This window comes from Oncorhynchus masou, chromosome 23 (assembly GCF_036934945.1).
Source record: "Oncorhynchus masou masou isolate Uvic2021 chromosome 23, UVic_Omas_1.1, whole genome shotgun sequence".
Lineage (NCBI taxonomy): Eukaryota > Metazoa > Chordata > Actinopteri > Salmoniformes > Salmonidae > Oncorhynchus > Oncorhynchus masou.
Window position 1 is genome coordinate 14,733,715 of NC_088234.1, and position 20,587 is coordinate 14,754,301.

A 20,587-nucleotide genomic window follows, 5' to 3' on the forward strand; every position below is an offset into this window, starting at 1 on the left:
TAGCAAGAACCAAACGCCTCGCAAGAGACCGCATTTCTCTAGAGACAAAAGGGCCTATCAAGAGCAAAAACGGCTACGGAAAGCGAAGACAAAACACCTACAGAGACTGTAAGATCTACAGAGATTCAAACATCAAGTGTGAAGAGGAAATGCCTACAGACAGTGAAAGGCCTACAAAGATTGAAAAACTCAGACAGCGAATGGCAGAGTTTATTTACAGAATTTAAAAGGCCTACAGTGAAAGAGAAAAGCCTACCCAGAAAGAAAGGCCTGCAGAGACTAAGAAGCCTACTGAAGGAGAAATGCCTACACAGAGAGAAACGCCAACCGATATTGAAAGGACTAAAAATACCAAAAGGCCTACCGAGAGGGCGAAGTCTACCAAGAGGGCAAAGCCTACCGAGTGAGAAACACCTATCAAAAAAAAGTTATTTAATAAAATACTACACACTTTGCAGTGTAACTTTGTTGTTAAATTTGATGGTTGGCCTAATATATTGTACAGTGGTTCCACAGGAGGCTGGTGAGGGGAGGACAGCTCATAATAATGACTGGAGTAGAGTGAATGGATTGGTGTCAAACTATGTGTTTGATGTGCTATATACGATTAAGTACACTCTGTTCCAGCCATTAATATGAGCCCATTCTCCCCAATGAAGGTGCCACCAGCCAGTCAGTCTCCTTGTTCAGTCTCCTTTCCCCCCTCCTCATCCCCCTCTCTCCTGCCTTCTTTCTTAGGACTCTCCCAGAGTGGATGGATGCTTGTGGGATTGTCCCTGAAGATACTGGTCACACTACACCTTCACAACAGTCAGCGTGCCTGGACCAAACACTAACCACCTCCCCTTTAACATGCGGTTTTATTTACCTTGCCTTTTTAATAAGCTGGCTCATTGAAATACACTGTAATGTCCACTATTTGGTTACGTACTTACATTGAAAATACTGAGTTACATTTATTCAGTTACATGCACAGTAACATCAGAACAGTGATTACTCACCACGAACTGGTAGAAGCTTTTTCCTTTAACGAATCCAACGTGAAGGATATACTGCTTTCCCGGGAACAGGCCCAAATCCCTGTCATTTGCATGAAGAGAAGACAGGGAAAAAGGGGACTACAATTGCATCGTACTACACCGGGTCCCGAGTGTGCAAAGTTGTCATCAAGGCGAAGGGTAGCTACTTTGAAGAATCTCCCAAATAAAATCTATTTTTATTTGATTAACACATGATTCCATATGTGTTATTTCATAGTTTTGATTCTACAATGTAGAAAATAGTAAAAAATAAAGAAAAACCCTTGAATGAGTAGGTGTGTCCAAACTTTTGACTGGTACTGTATATATTACCTCAATTACCTCGACTAACCTGTGCACCCGCACATTGACTCTATACCGGTACCCCCTGTTTATAGCCTCGCTACTGTTATTTTATTGTTGCTCTTTAATTATTTGTTATTTTTCAATTTTTTTTACTTCTGTTTTATTTATTTTGTACTTTATCACTTATTTTTCTTAAAACTGCTTGTTGGCTAAGGGCTTGTAAGTAAACATTTCACTCTAAGGTCGACACCTGTTGTATTCGGCGCTTTTGACAAATGAAATTTGATTTAATACTAAATTACCTAGACGATTGGCTAACCTGTGCTCATTCACGAGAACAGGCAGAAGCCGACACGACATCTCTCCTGAAGCACATCTCAGAGCTAGGCCTCAGGTTGAACATGCAAAAAGCCACCTGGCCCGCACACAAACTGCAATTTTCGTGGGCATGCGGATCGACTCGTCTCTAATGAGGACCCACTTCGACGAAGAGAAAGTCCAGAAATTGTAGTTCACCTCAATGTTTTTGTCCAAAACCAGAAGGTAAATGTTTTTCAGTGTCAGAGACCGATGGGTCTCCTCTCCGCAGCCTCTTTTTTTGCCCCCATTGGGCCTTCCACACTTGGAGACCCCTGCCGAGTTGGTTCAATGCTCAGGGTTTACATCCCAAGGAAGACAGGTATTGTCGTCTGACTGTGTCCAAGGAATGTACCTGAGCAGTGGTAAGATAGCAATCACTGAAATTCTTTTCAGTCAAGATACGCCTGGACAGAGTCCATCGGAGGGAACTGGTCCAAACAGACGCTTCCTTGACAGGCTGGTGAGCAGGTATTGAGGAGGAGGGAGACCAGTGGGACATGGAGCCCCAGCTGGTCCAAACTCCCCATCATCATGCTGGACTTGAGCAATCCAACTAGCTCGGCTCAATTCTTCTACTACAACTGCGAGACTAACCTGTGCTGGTACAGACAGACAGCACCACAGTGGTAGCTGTTGGGGGTCTGGGTTCCACCAAGGGGGTCTGGTTTCCATCCGCCTCCACCAGATGGCACTTACACTTCTGCCGTGGTCACAGAAGAATCTGGCTTCACTGCGAGCTGTACACCTCCCAGGGACTCTGCAGTGGACATGCTGTCCAGGGAAAGCCCACGGGAAGGGGAGTGGCGACCGCATCCCCGAATAGTGAGGGGAAGCAGAGCTGGATCTGTTTGCCTCAGAGAGAAACACACAGTGCCCCCTCTGGTTCTTGATATCCCCCCCCCGGGCCACTTGGTCTAGATGCCCTGGTTATACACCTTTCCCCGCTCCCGCTGATTCCAGTGACTCTTGTCAGAATCAGGGAAGCGGGCCACCAGTTCCTTCTGATTTACCTGAGATGGCGGAGACACCACTGGTTCAGCACAATACTGTCACTCCTAGCAGGGACAGCATGGGAACTACCTCGAAGGCCAGACCTATTGTCACAGGAGGGGGGCACATTGAGGCATCTGAATCCCTCCCGCCGCTGAACAGCGAAAATGGTCTGGTTTAGATTTTGAGCCCTGTGTTGTTAACATCTTACAGAGTGTCAGGGACCCGTCCACCACATCGATCTATGACACAATGTGACGCGAGTTCTGCCAGTAGTGTGGGTGGAGCTGTGGGTTGCTCCAGAATCTTGTAGAATAATTTGATGAATACATGAATGCTATCGAAATTATTTGGATGCATTCATGCATCTATCTATTTATACGTGCATGTATTTATTAATTAATGTATTTGTCTATTTATTTGTGTGTACATTTTATTTATTCATTCATTTTTTTTCTAATTGTGGCAGATTAGGGCCTCCATACAATTGACCTACTTGTTGTTTGTTTCTATGTTCTATGGCCTATCTCGTGTTGCTATGTAGGCCTAAATGTTGTTGACTGAGATTGGATGATGGAGCATGATGTTACACAGATTGCGACAGATGTCTATGGTCCATTCTATACCCGAAGTTCTAATCGAACACATTTCTCCAGTATTAGGTTATGAGAATAGACAATACTCATTTAGCAATGCAGCCAAGGATGACTATTTTCTCAAAACATGTTTACTGGCAAGCTTATTAAATGGGCTAAATGTAAAACAAATGACCAATAGTTTTTTTGGCACGATAAATGAACTGAGGTTAACACCCTAATTAGATGACTGTCGTTCGACTGGGCGTGTGGGCCAATAGGCTAAACATGTTGTACCTATGACCGACCTTTTAACCGGTTCGACTTGATGTCACAACCGTGGTTGCTTGGATGTCAGTGAGGGGATTCGATTAATCTGTCTCGGGAGCCTGGTGACGCGTGTTTTGCACCGGGTGAAATTTGATCGCATTCGTTTTGGAACCGGGCTGCCTCCTAAACGTGAGCCAGGTGCCCGTTCAAAGCCCACGGCGACGTCAGCACATATTATTTTTCTATTTGAAAGGGTACTCCTCCCTTACCGCTTTTCCCCGTTCGCGTCACGGTCCATAGACCGGTGTCTCGCGGCTCAGCATAATCGAATCCTCCCATTTTCGGAGTCTTTCACTTGTCATGTCTTTCTGAAGGGCGTGACAGGTGTGGTATGTTAAAAGGATGGACTAACTACCCAGATTGTTATTCTTTTACTTTATGTGCAAGGACGATAGCGCACCTTTCTTATAACGTTCATTGTGTTGTAGTACAATAAATCAACGTTTGGGATTTTTTGTTTGTTTTGTACGGGTTCACGTCTTCACTTGGCTAGTTTTCATTTTGGACTTGTCTTTATTTATTTTTTATCCAATCAGCTTTTTCGCACTCGGTCTCCTGTCCTTCGCTCTCTGTATCTAGACACATTTTGAGATATCAGGTTTTATGCAAAGCAAAACAGTTGCAGCGGAATTAACTTTCGACTCTACGGCATATGTATTACCATTCAGTGAATAACTCACACAACAAAGCTGAAAGGGTTCATTTGAAATCTGGTTTGATCTGTCAAGGCTTGCCGAGTCGCCATGGAGAGGCAGAACAGTCACCAAGCAACTTATTCTTCCCAACACCCATTTGTGCACACGTTGAAACTGACCAGGGCGCAGTTAATAAGGGTGAGTTGTCTTATTATGCTTGAGGAAATGTGGTAAGAGCTGCACAACGATCATACCTCCAAAACATGCTAACTTCTCACCATTATGCCTAACCTGGTGTGCCGCCAGTGGACGTTATGGATCTCCACTATCCAAACATAGCGCCCACTAGCGGCTGCCCGGCAGGCTACGTTATATTTATTCCACTTTCACACCGATCATTATTCACGATTGATTAATGACTCTGTAATCATGGTAGCGTCCACATTTGAATGTAGTTCATTAAATGAAGTGTTCAGAAATATATAATATTCTTATTTATAATAAAAGTGACACTACATTATTCACCATTCAGTTTCTATTGGGCACAACATGATCTGAAAAAACACCAACAACAAAATGCAAATTCCTCCAAGTTGGTAGTCAACAAGTTTGATGTAGTCATTGCGTGCTATGAATATGAGACTGAAAACTAAACTTTTGTCTACTTTAATACACTATAAGGGAATTTGTCCAAATACTTATGACACCTTCAAATAAAACATATGTATGAAAATACCCACAAATAAAAGGTGACATTATGTACTGTCAAATCATGAAATATTTGATCTCAAATTCAAAATGCTCGAGTATAGAGCCAAATTAAACATTTTAGCTTCACTGTCCAAATAAATATGAAAGGGTTGTATGTCTCTGTGTGCAATGCATGTATGATACAGTTGAAGTCAGAAGTTTACATACACTTATGTTGGAGTCATTAAAACTCGTTTTTCAACCACTCCACACATTTCTTGTTAACAAACTATAGTTTTGGCAAGTCGGTTAGGACATCTACTTTCTGCATAAGACAAGTCATTTTTCCAACAATTGTTTACAGACAGATTATTTCACTTATAATTCACTGTATCACAATTCCAGTGGTCAGAAGTTTACATACTCTGAATGTACTGTGCCTTCAAAACAGCTTGTGAAATTACAGAAAATGGTGTCATGGCTTTAGAAGCTTCTGATAGGCTAATTGACATAATTTGAGTCAATTGGAGGTGTACCTGTGGATGTATTTCAAAACCGACCTTCTAACTCAGTGCCTCTATGCTTGACATCATGGGAAAATGAAAAGAAATCAGCCAAGACCTCAGAAAAAAAATTGTAGACCTCCACAAGTCTGGTTCATACTTTGGAGCAATTTTCAAACGCCTGAAGGTACCACGTTCATCTTTACAAACAATAGTACGCACGTATAAACACCATGGGATCATGCAGCCGTCATACCGCTCAGGAAGGAGACGTGTTTTGACTCCTAGAGATGAACGCACTTTGGTGCGAAAAGTGCAAATCAATCCCAGAACCTCAGCTAAAGACCTTGTGAAGATGCTGGAGGAAACAGGTACAAAAGTATATATCCACAGTAAAACGAGTCCTATATCCACATAACCTGAAAGGCTGCACAGCAAGGAAGAAGCCACTGTTCCAAAAACAAAACCAGACTACGGTTTGCAACTGCACATGGAGACAAAGATCGTACTTTTTGGAGAAATGTCCTCTGGTCTGATGAAACAAAAATAGAACTGTATGGCCATAATGACCATCGTTACATTTGGAGGAAAAAGGGGGAGGCTTGCAAGCCGAAGAACACCATCCCAACCGTGAAGCACGGGGGTGGCAGCATCATGTTGTGTGGGTGCTGCAGGAGGGACTGGTTCACTTCACAAAATAGATGGCATGAGAGGGAAAAATATGTGGATTTATTGAAGCAACATCTCGAGACATCAGTCAGGAAATTAAAGCTGGTTGCAAGTGGGTCTTCCAAATAGACAATGACCCCAAGCATACTTCCAAAGTTGTGGCAAAATGGCTTAAGGACAACAAATTCAAAGTATTGGAGTGGCCATCACAAAGAACTGACCTCAATCCCTTAGAAAATGTGTGGGCGGAACTGAAAAAGAAACAAAAGCTGAAATAAATCATTCTCTCTACTATTATTCAGACATTTCACATTCTTAGGATCACCACTTTATTTTAACTGACCTAAAACAAGGAATGTTTACTAGGATTAAATGTCAGGAATTGTGAAAAACTGAGTTTAAATGTATTTGGCTAAGGTGTATGTCATCTTCTGACTTCAACCTACCCTATGCAACATAATATCCTCCATATATGATCATATCCCTGTCCCTCCCATCCACAGGGCATGGTGTTTGGCTCCATCCTCGTCCCCATACGAGTTTTTCTGGCTGTCCTCTGCTTCCTGATCATGTGGCCTATTGCCCGGCTCCGATTGGCTGGCCTCTCAGAGGCGGAACGGTCCCGGCCAGTAACGACTGGGTGGAGGAGATGGTTACTACACCCCATCATCTGGTTCCTTAGCCGGGCAGTGTTTTTCTTCCTGGGGTTCTTCTGGTTCCGGGTCAAAGGTTGTAGGGCGGGGCATAAGGAGGCTCCTGTGTTGGCAGTGGCACCTCACAGTAGCTTCCTGGATATGTTGGTGCTGACGGAAACCCAGCTGCCTACGGTGGTGTCTAGATCCGAGAACCAAAGCATTCCCGTTATAGGGGGTGAGTGTTTTGTGGGAGACTGGGAGAGGTTCTGGGTCAAAGTTGCCCTTTTAAAGAGACAGGATGGCATTTTTCTTTGGCATCACCTTCTTTAAAAGAATCACATACATTTTCACATCATACACATTTAAACCAGTCAGTCCATCATTAATACATTCACTCACCAACGACCACTGTCCCAACTGCACTAGATAAGTACATATACCGATACAGTCTACTTTGCATATAGTAGTCCAACAGCACAAGGAACTAATGAATATTTGAACACAACTCTCATGACTCTCTTCTAAATGTGTGCTAAAGTTGTATTTTCCCTCATTTTCTTTCACACCTTCCCCCTCTTAGTCTCTTGTCTCTTTGTCCTGCACTCTCTTTCCCCACCTTCCATCTTTCTCCTTCACCTTTTCCATCCCCTCCTCTCCTCCCTCTTCCTCGCCACCTCTCACATTTCCCTGTCTGTTCTCTCTAGTCTCTCTCTCTCTCTCTCATTTCCCTGTCTGTTCTCTCTAGTCTCTCTCTCTCTCTCACATTTCCCTGTCTGTTCTCTCTAGTCTCTCTCTCTCTCTCACATTTCCCTGTCTGTTCTCTCTAGTCTCTCTCTCTCTCTCTCTCTCTCTCACATTTCCCTGTCTGTTCTCTCTAGTCTCTCTCTCTCTCTCTCTCTCTCTCACATTTCCCTGTCTGTTCTCTCTAGTCTCTCTCTCTCTCTCACATTTCCCTGTCTGTTCTCTCTAGTCTCTCTCTCTCTCTCACATTTCCCTGTCTGTTCTCTCTAGTCTCTCTCTCTCTCACATGTCCCTGTCTGTTCTCTCTAGTCTCTCCCTCTCACATTTCCCTGTCTGTTCTCTCTAGTCTCGCTCTCTCTCACATTTCCTTGTCTGTTCTCTCTAGTCTCTCTCCCGTTTCCCTCTGTTCTCTCTAGTCTCTCTCTCTCTCTCTCACATTTCCCTCAGTTCTCTCTCCCTATAGAGTTTAAGTCTCTCTCTCTCCTCTCTTCAGTAGCACTTCAGTGGCGTTTGTGTCCTAATGAATATAATTATCATGTCAATTTGGCTTATTATAACAGCCGTGTATATGGTTTGTCTTTTCTCTCTCTCAGCCCTCCTGGAGTTTAACCAGTCAGTGTTGGTAAACAGGAAGAGTCCAGAATCCAGGAAACGGGCTGTCGTTCAGATCAAAGAGAGGCTCACCTCCAATGGCTACTGGCCACAGGTAAGCAGGGATCAGAGGGCAGGGATCAAAGGTCAAATTAGGCTCATGGGGAACTGGTGTAACGTAGAAGCCCTGCCTGAGACATGAAACCCTATTGTTGCTAGCAGACTACAAGGATTTCCTCTTGGTCGAATGGTTAAGACAGGAGACGCTGGTTCACATCCCACCAGTTACACATGAACCTCACTGCATCAGTCTTGCGTCATATAGCACCACAACTTTGTTGACTTGCAATACCGGTATGTCATGTTCGAATAATGTTACTGGCGGCCAACAATGAACTTTACTGATGAAGGGACGGCTTTCATAGAACTGGTTTAACACACCTCTATTCATCAGTCCCTTCTCCAAATGAACCTTCCTGATAGGACAACATAGAACTGGTTTAACACACCTCTATTCATCAGTCCCTCCTCCGAATGAACCTTCCTGATAGGACAACATAGAACTGGTTTAACACACCTCTATTCATCAGTCCCTCCTCCGAATGAACCTTCCTGATAGGACAACATAGAACTGGTTTAACACACCTCTATTCATCAGTCCCTCCTCCGAATGAACCTTCCTGATAGGACAACATAGAACTGGTTTAACACACCTCTATTCATCAGTCCCTTCTCCGAATGAACCTTCCTGATAGGACAACAGAACTGGTTTAACACACCTCTATTCATCAGTCCCTCCTCCAAATGAACCTTCCTGATAGGACAACATAGAACTGGTTTAACACACCTCTATTCATCAGTCCCTTCTCCAAATGAACCTTCCTGATAGGACAACATAGAACTGGTTTAACACACCTCTATTCATCAGTCCCTTCTCCAAATGAACCTTCCTGATAGGACAACATAGAACTGGTTCGACAAACTAAATTCTAAATTCCCATCGCTCTCATTGTCTCTATTCATCAAACAGTCTCCCTCTCTCTCATGGCCAGATGCTGATGTTCCCAGAAGGCACCACGACAAACGGCACCACTCTCATAAAGTTCAAACCTGGTGAGATTTAGACCAGGGTTCAGATAATATTTGAAATCTTTCAAATGCTTTTTGCCTTTGCTTTAGCCTGCCTAGGGTGCCAGATGGGCGGGGTATGCACTTTTGTGACTATTCTACTGGTTCCATTGTGCCAGTCAAGCTCAATCAAGCCCAGATAAAGTAGTTGAGATAATTTAAAATAGTATTTGAACCCCGGTTTGGTGAGAACATCATAAAGAATGCCATCTCTTCTACACCTAAAGTAATGGATGGTATGTTGTGTTACATAGGGGGGTGAGCTGACTGGTTTGCTGTTCTGTCTCCCTCCTAGGTGCCTTCCTAGCTGGAGTCCCAGTCCAACCTGTCCTGCTGCACTACCCCAACAAAGTGGTGAGTGGACTGGACTGCGTCAGTATTGAAATACAGCAGAGAAATTGAGTGTCGGAACGGAGGGATGGAAGCGCTGGCTCCAGGGGTGCATGTTGTCAGGGGGAAGCAGCACTGTCACTCGTAGTTTACATACCGACGCAGCGGAAGGTGTAGGGTGAAGTTGCACATACATTTGTACTGACTCTACACACATCCCCTCACATACAATCATCATGTGCGCTGCTGCTACTCTGTTAATCATATCCTGTTGCCTAGTACCCTTACCCCTATACATATCTAACTCCATCTCTTCAGTATTCCTGCACATTGTAAATATGGTATTGGAACTGACCCTGTATATAGTACCCTTACCCCTATACATATCTACCTCCATCTCTCCAGTATTCCTGCACATTGTAAATATGGTATTGGAACTGACCCTGTATATAGTACCCTTACCCCTATACATATCTACCTCCATCTCTCCAGTATTCCTGCACATTGTAAATATGGTATTGGAACTGACCCTGTATATAGTACCCTTACCCCTATACATATCTACCTCCATCTCCAGTATTCCTGCACATTGTAAATATGGTATTGGAACTGACCCTGTATATAGTATGCTTACTTGCTATTTGTGTTTATATCTTGTGTTTTGTTCTACGTTGTTATTTCTAGTATTACATTGTTGGTGTTAGAGCTAGCAAGAAAGAAAGACTATGCACTGTACGTGTGCATGTGACATTGAAACTTGAAGTTGGCACTAGATGCTTATCTTGGGTCAGTTTTGCATTTCCCCCCACTAATGGCTAAGGTTAGGCTTGTGGGATTTTAACCCGGAGCGCATTGGAATTGTGACTGAGAGCACCCTACCTTGTCGTATAAAGAAATAGCATGTGGTTTCTAATCATAGTTAATGTTTGTAGATGTTGGAACTCTCATGACCCCACAGAATGCCTGTACAGTCAGACGTAGGCCCATGATGTACTCTCTGCACATGGCAGTTCACCTTCTAGAGTTATTATTTCTATGCCTTTTTAAAAACATGCTTACTTTCTAGGATACTGTGCGCTGGACCCACAGGGGAACTACCTGGTAAGACACCATCTATATCAAATAAAAACGTATAATAATCATTCAAATCAATATTTATTTGTCACATGCGCCGAATACAACAAGCGTTGACCTTACCGTAAAATGTTTACTTACAAGCCCTTAATAACCAACAATGCAGTTCAAGAACTAAAGTAAAACATAATAAAAAAGTAACACAATAAAATAACAACGAGGCCATATAGAGGAGGTACTGGTACCGAGGCAGTGTACAGGTTAGTTGAGGTAATCTGAAGTGACTGCATAGATAATAAACAGCGAGTAGCAGCAGTGTACAAAACAAATGGGGGGAGGGGTGGTGGCCATTTTATTAATTGTTCAGTAATCTTATGGCTTGGGGGTAGAAGCTTTTAAGGAGACTTTTGGACCTAGACTTGGCGCTCCGGTAAGGCTTGCTGTGTGGTAGCAGAGAAAACAGTCTATGACTTGGGTGACTGGAGTCTCGGACAATTTTATGGGCTTTCCTCTGACACCGCCTATTATATAGGTCCTAGATGGCAGGGAGCTTGGCCCCAGTGATGTACTGGGCCATACACACTACCCTCTGTAGCGCCTTACGGTCAGATGCCAAGCAGTGTCCGTACCAGGCGGTGATGCAACTGATCAGGATGCTCTCTGGTGCAGCTGTAGGACCCATGCCAAATCTTTTCAGTCTCCTGAGGGGGAAAAGGTTTTGTCGTGTCCTCTTAATAACCGTCTTGGTGTGTTTGGACCATGATAGTTTGTTGGTGATGTGGACACCAAGAAACTTGAAACTCTCGACCCGCTCCACTACAGCCCCGTCTATGTTAATGGGATCCTGTTCGGCCCATCTTTTCCTGTAGTCAACGATCAGCTTCTTTGTCTTGCTCACTTTGAGGAAGAAGTTTTTGTCCTGGCGCCACACTGCCAGTTCTCTGACCTCCTCCTTATAGGCTGTATCATTGTTGTGTTGTGTTGTCAGCAAACTTACTGATGGTGTTGGAGTCATGTTTGGCCACCCAGTCATGGGTGAACATGGAGTACACGAGGGGACTAAGTACGCACCCCTGAGGGGTCCCAGTGTTGAGGATCAGCGTGGCAGATGTGTTGTTGCCTACCCTTACCACCTGGGGGCGGCCCGTCAGGAAGTCCAGTGCAGAGGGGTGTGTTTAGTTCCAGTGTCCTTATATTAGTGATTTAGTGATGAGCTTCGTGGGCACTATGCTGTTGAACGCTGAGCTGTAGTCAATGAATAGCATTCTCACATAGGTGTTCCTTTTGTCCAGGTGAGAAAGGGCAGTGTGGAGTGCAATAGAGATTGCGTCATCTGTGGATCTGTTTGGGCTGTATGCGAATTGGAGTGGGTCTATGGTTTCTTGGATAATGGTGTTGAGGTAAGCCATGCCTTTCAAAGCAATTCATGGCTACAGATGTGAGTGCTACGGGTCGGTAGTCATTTAGGCAGGTTACCTTCGCATTCTTGGTCACAGGGACTATGGTGGTCTACTTGAAACATGTTGGTATTACAGACTCGGTCAGGAAGATGTTGAAAATGTCAATGAAAACACTTGTCAGTTGGTTCGCGCATGCTTTGAGTACACGTCCTGGTAATCCGTCTGGCCCTGCAGCTTTGTGAATGTTGACCTGTTTAAGGGTCTTGCTCATTATCGGCTACAGAGAGCGTTATCACGAAGTCATCCAGAACAGCTGGTGCTCTCGTGCATGCTTCAGTGTTGCTTGCCTCGAAGCGAGCATAAAAGGCATTTAGCTCGTCTGGTAGGCTCTCGTCACAGGGCAGCTCGCGTCCGGGTTTCCCTTTGTCGTCCGTAATAGTTTTCAAGCCCTGACACATGCGATGAGCGCCAGAGCTCATTATCAAATCTCAATTTAACATACATATTATTGGAAACAAGTTGTCAATATATGATATTTCACTGATTGGTGGGTGTGTTTTTCCCTCCAGGGTTGAGGCATTGTGGCACACCTGCTCTCAGCTCTACACTAACGTTACTGTTGAGGTAAGGCCATATTGTCCATAATCAGAATGACCACTCACCAAAGAAGAATTTCCTGTTTTCTCATTGGCTGTAATACCTGTCAGTAAAAAATGTATGTTCTCTTATTGGCTACAGTACCTGCCAGTATACACCCCCTCCCAGGAGGAGAAGGATGACCCTAATCTGTATGCAGACAATGTCCAGAAACTCATGGCCAAGTGAGTCTACACAGCGTTTGTGTGTAGTTTGTGGATGTTTCCCACTGTTTGGCATGTTGTGGTCAATTTTGCCTCTGTATTTGCATAATGTATACTTGGCTATCTGTTTGCTTTGGATGCATGTATTTTATGAATGTGTGTAGATGATTCTAACATCTGTAACCTCTTGTCTATCAGGACCCTGGGCATCCCGGCGACAGACCATGTGATGGAGGGGCGTGTTCCTACCAGAAAACTGGGAGGACTCTCCCTCCCCCTAGAACCACCTGCCAGAGAAACTCTCTCTCTGCTGCATGAAGACGGGTAAGAGACGTGTGTGTGTACATTACATGACCAAAAGTATGTGGACACCTGCTCATCAAACATCTCATTCCAATATCATGGGCATTAATATGGAGCTGGTCGCCCTTTGCTGCTGGGCCCCTCTCATCTCTCTCTCTCGACCCTTTCATCTCTCTCTCTCTCGCTCCTCTCATCTGTCTCCCTTGCCCTTCATCTCTCTCTCGCCCCTCATCTCTCTCTCTCGCCCCCCTCATCTCTCTCTCGCCCCCCTCATCTCTCTCTCGCCCCCTCATCTCTCTCTCTCGCCCCTCTCATCTCTCTCTCTCGCCCCTCTCATCTCTCTCTCTCGCCCCTCTCATCTCTCTCTCTCGCCCCTCTCATCTCTCTCTCTCCCGCCCCTCTCATCTCTCTCTCTCCCGCCCCTCTCATCTCTCTCTCTCCCCGCCCCTCATCTCTCTCTCTCGCCCCTCTCATCTCTCTCTCTCGCCCCTCTCATCTCTCTCTCTCTCGCCCCTCTCATCTCTCTCTCTCGCCCCTCTCATCTCTCTCTCTCTCGCCCCTCTCATCTCTCTCTCTCGCCCCTCTCATCTCTCTCTCCCGCCCCTCTCATCTCTCTCTCTCTCCCCCGCCCCTCTCATCTCTCTCTCTCCCGCCCCTCTCATCTCTCTCTCTCTTACGCCCCTCTCATCTCTCTCTCTCTTACGCCCCTCTCATCTCTCTCTCTCTTACGCCCCTCTCATCTCTCTCTTTCGCCCCTCTCATCTATCACTCTCTCTCTCTCTCTCCCCTCTCATCTCTCTGTCTCTTGCTCGCTCTCTCTGCTCCTCTTATCTCTCTCTCCCCCCTCTCATCTCATCTTTCTCTCTCTCTCCATCCTCAGTCTCAGAGAGTTCGAGGTGGAGGCAGCACTGAGTAAGATAATTGACAGGTGTCAGTCAGAACAGGGTTGGAGTGCTGGTGTGGATGAGCTGGCACCACTCCTGGGACTGACAGACAGACAGACTGCTGCTAAGATCTGTGGACTCTACTCCAAGGTAAACTACTCCAAGGTAAACTACTCCAAGGTTAAACTGGCCACCACCAACCGGCGTCAAGTGTGGTGTGTGTGTGTGCTTCTGTGTCGAGTACTGAAGTAGTAGATTTCCATAAGTATTCCTTGGTGTTGTGTACTTTGCATACTCTGTGTATGTGTTAACAGTACGTGTGTATGTTCCAGGATGACAAGGTGGACCTCAGACAGATCTATTTAAGTGTGACATCAGTCTCTGGGCTTCTGGGATTTAAGTCCCTCCTTCACACTGCATTCACTGTAAGTTCTGCTCCAAGTGTGTGTAGAGTAGATTTAGAACCCCAGTGTTTGTGTAGAGTAGATTTAGAACCCCAGTGTTTGTAGAGTAGATTTTGAACCCGTGTTTGTGTAGAGTAGATTTAGAACCCAGTGTTTGTGTAGAGTAGATTTAGAACCCAGTGTTTGTGTAGAGTAGATTTAGAACCCAGTGTTTGTGTAGAGTAGATTTAGAACCCAGTGTTTGTGTTTAGTAGATTTAGAACCCCAGTGTTTGTGTAGAGTAGATTTAGAACCCAGTGTTTGCGTAGAGTAGATTTAGAACCCCAGTGTTTGTGTAGAGTAGATTTAGAACCCCAGTGTTTGTGTAGAGTAGATTTAGAACCCCAGTGTTTGTGTAGAGTAGATTTAGAACCCCAGTGTTTGTGTTTAGTAGATTTAGAACCCCGGTGTTTGTGTTTAGTAGATTTAGAACCCCGGTGTTTGTGTAGAGTAGATTTAGAACCCCGGTGTTTGTGTAGAGTAGATTTAGAACCCCGGTGTTTGTGGTGAGTAGATTTAGAACCCCGGTGTTTGTGTTTAGTAGATTTAGAACCCCGGTGTTTGTGTAGAGTAGATTTAGAACCCCAGTGTTTGTGTAGAGTAGATTTAGAACCCCGGTGTTTGTGTTGAGTAGATTTAGAACCCCGGTGTTTGTGGTGAGTAGATTTAGAACCCCGGAGTTTGTGGAGAGTAGATTTAGAACCCCGGTGTTTGTGGAGAGTAGATTTAGAACCCCGGTGTTTGTGGAGAGTAGATTTAGAAACCCGGTGTTTGTGGAGAGTAGATTTAGAAACCCGGTGTTTGTGGAGAGTAGATTTAGAAACCCGGTGTTTGTGGAGAATAGATTTAGAAACCCAGTGTATGTGGAGAGTAGATTTAGAAACCCAGTGTTTGTGGAGAGTAGATTTAGAAACCCAGTGAATGTGGAGAGTAGATTTAGAAACCCAGTGTATGTGGAGAGTAGATTTAGAAACCCAGTGTATGTGTAGAGTAGATTTAGAACCCCAGTGTTTGTGTAGAGTAGATTTAGAACCCCAGTGTTTGTAGAGTAGATTTTGAACCCGTGTTTGTGTAGAGTAGATTTAGAACCCAGTGTTTGTGTAGAGTAGATTTAGAACCCAGTGTTTGTGTAGAGTAGATTTAGAACCCAGTGTTTGTGTAGAGTAGATTTAGAACCCAGTGTTTGTGTTTAGTAGATTTAGAACCCCAGTGTTTGTGTAGAGTAGATTTAGAACCCAGTGTTTGCGTAGAGTAGATTTAGAACCCCAGTGTTTGTGTAGAGCAGATTTAGAACCCCAGTGTTTGTGTAGAGTAGATTTAGAACCCCAGTGTTTGTGTTTAGTAGATTTAGAACCCCAGTGTTTGTGTTTAGTAGATTTAGAACCCCGGTGTTTGTGTAGAGTAGATTTAGAACCCCGGTGTTTGTGTAGAGTAGATTTAGAACCCCGGTGTTTGTGTAGAGTAGATTTAGAACCCCAGTGTTTGTGTAGAGTAGATTTAGAACCCCAGTGTTTGTGTAGAGTAGATTTAGAACCCCAGTGTTTGTGTAGAGTAGATTTAGAACCCAGTGTTTGTGTAGAGTAGATTTAGAACCCAGTGTTTGTGTAGAGTAGATTTAGAACCCAGTGTTTGTGTAGAGTAGATTTAGAACCCAGTGTTTGTGTAGAGTAGATTTAGAACCCAGTGTTTGTGTTTAGTAGATTTAGAACCCCAGTGTTTGTGTAGAGTAGATTTAGAACCCAGTGTTTGCGTAGAGTAGATTTAGAACCCCAGTGTTTGTGTAGAGTAGATTTAGAACCCCAGTGTTTGTGTAGAGTAGATTTAGAACCCCAGTGTTTGTGTTTAGTAGATTTAGAACCCCAGTGTTTGTGTTTAGTAGATTTAGAACCCCGGTGTTTGTGTTTAGTAGATTTAGAACCCCGGTGTTTGTGTAGAGTAGATTTAGAACCCCGGTGTTTGTGTAGAGTAGATTTAGAACCCCGGTGTTTGTGTAGAGTAGATTTAGAACCCCGGTGTTTGTGGTGAGTAGATTTAGAACCCCGGTGTTTGTGTTTAGTAGATTTAGAACCCCGGTGTTTGTGTAGAGTAGATTTAGAACCCCAGTGTTTGTGTAGAGTAGATTTAGAACCCCGGTGTTTGTGTTGAGTAGATTTAGAACCCCGGTGTTTGTGTTGAGTAGATTTAGAACCCCGGTGTTTGTGGTGAGTAGATTTAGAACCCCGGAGTTTGTGGTGAGTAGATTTAGAACCCCGGTGTTTGTGGAGAGTAGATTTAGAACCCCGGTGTTTGTGGAGAGTAGATTTAGAAACCCGGTGTTTGTGGAGAGTAGATTTAGAAACCCAGTGTTTGTGGAGAATAGATTTAGAAACCCAGTGTATGTGGAGAGTAGATTTAGAAACCCAGTGTTTGTGGAGAGTAGATTTAGAAACCCAGTGAATGTGGAGAGTAGATTTAGAAACCCAGTGTATGTGGAGAGTAGATTTAGAAACCCAGTGTATGTGGAGAGTAGATTTAGAACCCCAGTGTTTGTGGAGAGTAGATTTAGAACCCCGGTGTTTGTGGAGAGTAGATTTAGAACCCCAGTGTTTGTAGAGAATAGATTTAGAACCCCAGTGTTTGTGGAGAGTAGATTTAGAACCCCAGTGTATGTGGAGAGTAGATTTAGAAACCCAGTGTATGTGGAGAGTAGATTTAGAACCCCAGTGTTTGTGGAGAGTAGATTTAGAACCCCAGTGTTTGTGGAGAATAGATTTAGAACCCCAGTGTTTGTGGAGAATAGATTTAGAACCCCAGTGTTTGTGGAGAGTATACATGTTAAACTTGGTATGTACGATATGAAGTTATACGTTTGAACCTATAACTGTATGTACTATACGTAGCCTGGATCCCAGATCGGTTAGTGCTCTTGTCAACTCCAACATGTTTGGAATGACAATTCAATAAGGAGTTGGCAAGGGAGTAGAAATAGACTGGCACCCAGGCGGTATGTCCGGTTACTACGGTATAAAGAGGAAGCTTTAACCTATATACTACATGAATATATTTTATATAAACCACATTAATATATTTTACATAGACAGTATATAAATGGTATATATTTACATAAATGTATATATTTGAACCCAGTGTAAACTGTCTGCAGCTGTATGACAGAGAGTGTAGTGGCAGTCTGACTGCAGTGGATGTGTCTGACCTGATGGGGGCGCTAGTGGGGAGTCCTCAGTACCACACAGAGGAACTGTACACTGAACTGTCCTTGAGAGGAGCGCCCACCGAACGTAAGCCCAGGCACCCATCCACTAACAATGTTGACATTCAAATACATGAATAACTTGAAACTTATCTTGATTATTAGTGGTGTATTAGAAACTTCTCCGCCTGTTTGTTGGGCACAAACCAAGTCTGTGATTTGACCCTAGTTATGGCTGTTTCTCAATTTGTCTTTCTGCGATCCCTCGCAACACATCTCCTCACCTCCTTCTCAACAGCATTTGAGAAGTTCCAAGGATCTTTTTCTCCAATGAGAAGGAGGCAAGGAGAGCAGATGCAAGGAATCGAGGAAAGATGAATTGTGAAAGCCATGTCCTGTTGTTCGTCCCACTGTCCCTTGGAACTGCAATGCTATGTGGTTGTATCTCTACAGAAGACCTGTTCAGTGTGCTGACCACCCACCCCACCTATCAGAAACTGATCAGCGAGTACTTCACACCTGAGGGGGTGGAGTCCACACCATCATCCTCTCCTCTGACCAAAGGGAAGGCAGGGAACAACAATGCAGGATCGCCTAGCGACAACAGAACAGCCTTGCCTTACAAAATGGCTGATAACGGCTCTCCTCTGCCCAGTAAGAAGAACGACTGAGTGAAGGAACTCTGAAGCATGCTGATAGAATTCCTAGAACGGACTGGGCAGTTATTACAGATGAATCTATATGGGTGAGCTTACTTACAAAATGGCTGCCGGTTATACATCGACTTGAATGGGGTTCCCCTTTTAGGAATTCTATTTCTAATGGGGCTTACGCCATTTTGTGAAATTGAAGAAAAACCTAAGGCAGCTCAACAGTATCGACAGTAATGCCAATATAACACGCTGTTCTCTAAGAAGTCAAAGGGAACGACTCATAGTGAACTAGTGCATATGTCTTTCTTTCAGGGTTATATGTGGTCTTTTGAGACTTGTTTACAATGTCAAAGCTACATAGCTAGCTATGATTGTTACACAATTCTCTGGATCTGCCTGTCAAGATGCTGGGAAAATAGTATCACAGTAGTGTTTTATTTATAAATGTAATACGATTTTAATCAAATTAAGAGTGTGTCTTATTTTGTACTGCTTTAAATGGGATGTGTATGTGAATTTGTATTGTTTTAATGAACAAAATATAACAACCAAATGATTATGTAAATGACTTCTCAGGATGTTGTATTGTATTTTACATTTAATCTATTAAACTGAATATTAAACATTGGACTCCTTTTGTTTCATTGTGGCCTTATTTTAAAGAGGCCTTCTTCCTTTTCCTTTGAAGTTTGTTTCTCCCATCCTTCCGCCCTCTCTTCTCACTCAGTCTCTGTCTTTCACCCACTCTCTGGCTCCATCTCTCTCTTGCTCTGTCCATCTCTGGCTTTCTCTTGGGTTCCACTTTCTCTCTCTTCTCGTCAGATGTGTGACCCTCTGCCTGTGTTGGTTCATCCTCCCCCACGTTACTGAGCTTGGCTGGGATGGGAGGATGAATGGTCTCTCCCTTTCTTTTTCCTCCCTCTGTTTTTCCTGTCCTCCGTTCAGTTACAGGGGACAGAACTGTTTCTATCTCCGTTTTCCCTTCACTGTGTTTGGTTCTGGATGCTGGAATGGTCTTTAGCTCTATTTTGTTTTCTGTTGTCCCTCTGTTTCCTGTTATCTTAGCATCGGTTTCTACCTTCTCTATTTTTCCTTTGGAGGAGGAGGTGGATTCCTCCGTTAGTCCTCTCCTGTTTTTAGTTTTAAGCTTTTTTAATCCTAAATGGCTCCCTTCTTCAGATTGAACCACTACTTGTCTTTCCTTTTTCCCTCCCATATCCCCACTCTCTCCCGCCTTCCTTTTCATTCCTTTACGGTTTAGACCCCTGTTGGTTACGAATGCATCATTCTCGATAGTCCCTTCCCCCTCGATAGTTTTACTTTTCAGATTTTCTGTCACTTGCTCTTCCACCTTGTCCCCTTGTTTCCCCGTCTCCTCCTCTGCAGTGTTTGCAGACTCTTCCTTCTGCTCCTTCCTGCCCATTACGGCTTTAGCATGCCTCGTTCTTGCCATGGGACTTGGTATAGGAAAAGACTTTTCAGTCCTCTGCTCCTTTGTCTCGTTCCCTTGTTTTCCTGTCTCTTTCTCTGCTGGTTTTGGTTTATCCTCTTTCTTTCCCTCTACATCCTTCCTTCTTGCTCTAGTCACAGGATGTCTGAGACTAGGCTTCTCAATTGTCTCTCTCTCCCTTTTCCCCATCTCTCCATCTATCTCCATATTTGCTGTGCTCAGCTCCTTCTCGTCTTTCCTTTCGACGTCGTTCTTTCCCCATTTCCTTCTCGTCACAGGACTGAGCTCTCTCCATGTCACCTTCCCAGAGGTTGGTACGTCCTCCCTCTCTTCTCTCCCTCCCTCTTCCTTCTCTTTATCAGTGTAGATATTAGGGGTAGTGGCCACAGCCTCTTTTTGAGCTGTGTGCGGATTCTGTTCTTTCTTACACTCTTCAGCTCTCCAGTTCCCTCTAGTTGTGATCATACAGCTTGTTGCAGTACTAGTCATGGGACAGGGGTTTTCAGTCCTCTCGTCTACCTCATCCCTTTGGTTCTCTGTCTCGCCACCTGTCTCTTTCTTTGTGTTTGGCTTCCCTTCTTTTTTCCCTTCGGCATCTTTTCTTTTCTTTCTTGTCACAGGAGTTAGAGTTCTGGGCCTTTCAGATCTTTGCTCTTTTCCCTCGCCCTCTTCATCCATCTCTACAGATGTCACTTTATTCATTGTGTTTCCTGGTTTGGGCTTCTCCTTCTCTGTTGCTCTGCTCTTCCTTCTTGTGGTTATCATAGGACTTGGGATAAAACGGGGCTTTTCTGTCCTTTTTTCCTCATCCTCTTTCTCTTTCTTCGCCGTTTTCGACGACTCCTCTTTCCCCTTCTCTGCAGCTTTGCTACTCCTCCTTGCTCTTAT

The 20,587-nt window shown here is 44.2% G+C and overlaps 1 protein-coding gene across 5 annotated transcripts; it reads left to right on the forward strand.

The window, feature by feature from the left end:
- Nucleotides 1-3,897: 3,897 nt before the first annotated feature.
- Nucleotides 3,898-18,879, forward strand: LOC135510379 (lysophospholipid acyltransferase LPCAT4-like). Of its 5 annotated transcripts, none has more exons than XM_064931253.1 (13): nt 3,898-4,413; nt 6,581-6,947; nt 8,047-8,159; nt 9,097-9,157; nt 9,468-9,526; nt 10,569-10,603; nt 12,546-12,600; nt 12,715-12,797; nt 12,975-13,100; nt 13,960-14,143; nt 14,296-14,388; nt 17,549-17,684; nt 17,895-18,041. In XM_064931253.1, exons 1-13 carry the CDS (start codon nt 4,324-4,326, stop codon nt 17,972-17,974), a joined length of 1,482 nt encoding a protein of 493 aa, XP_064787325.1. In that variant the 5' UTR covers nt 3,898-4,323; the 3' UTR covers nt 17,975-18,041. The 5 variants fall into 5 exon arrangements, with proteins under 5 accessions (XP_064787325.1, XP_064787321.1, XP_064787324.1 ...); XM_064931249.1 differs by lacking the exon at nt 17,895-18,041 and adding an exon at nt 18,050-18,879 and having other exon boundaries at nt 3,900-4,413; XM_064931250.1 differs by lacking the exon at nt 17,895-18,041 and adding an exon at nt 18,050-18,879 and having other exon boundaries at nt 3,901-4,413; nt 13,960-14,128.
- Nucleotides 18,880-20,587: the final 1,708 nt, after the last annotated feature.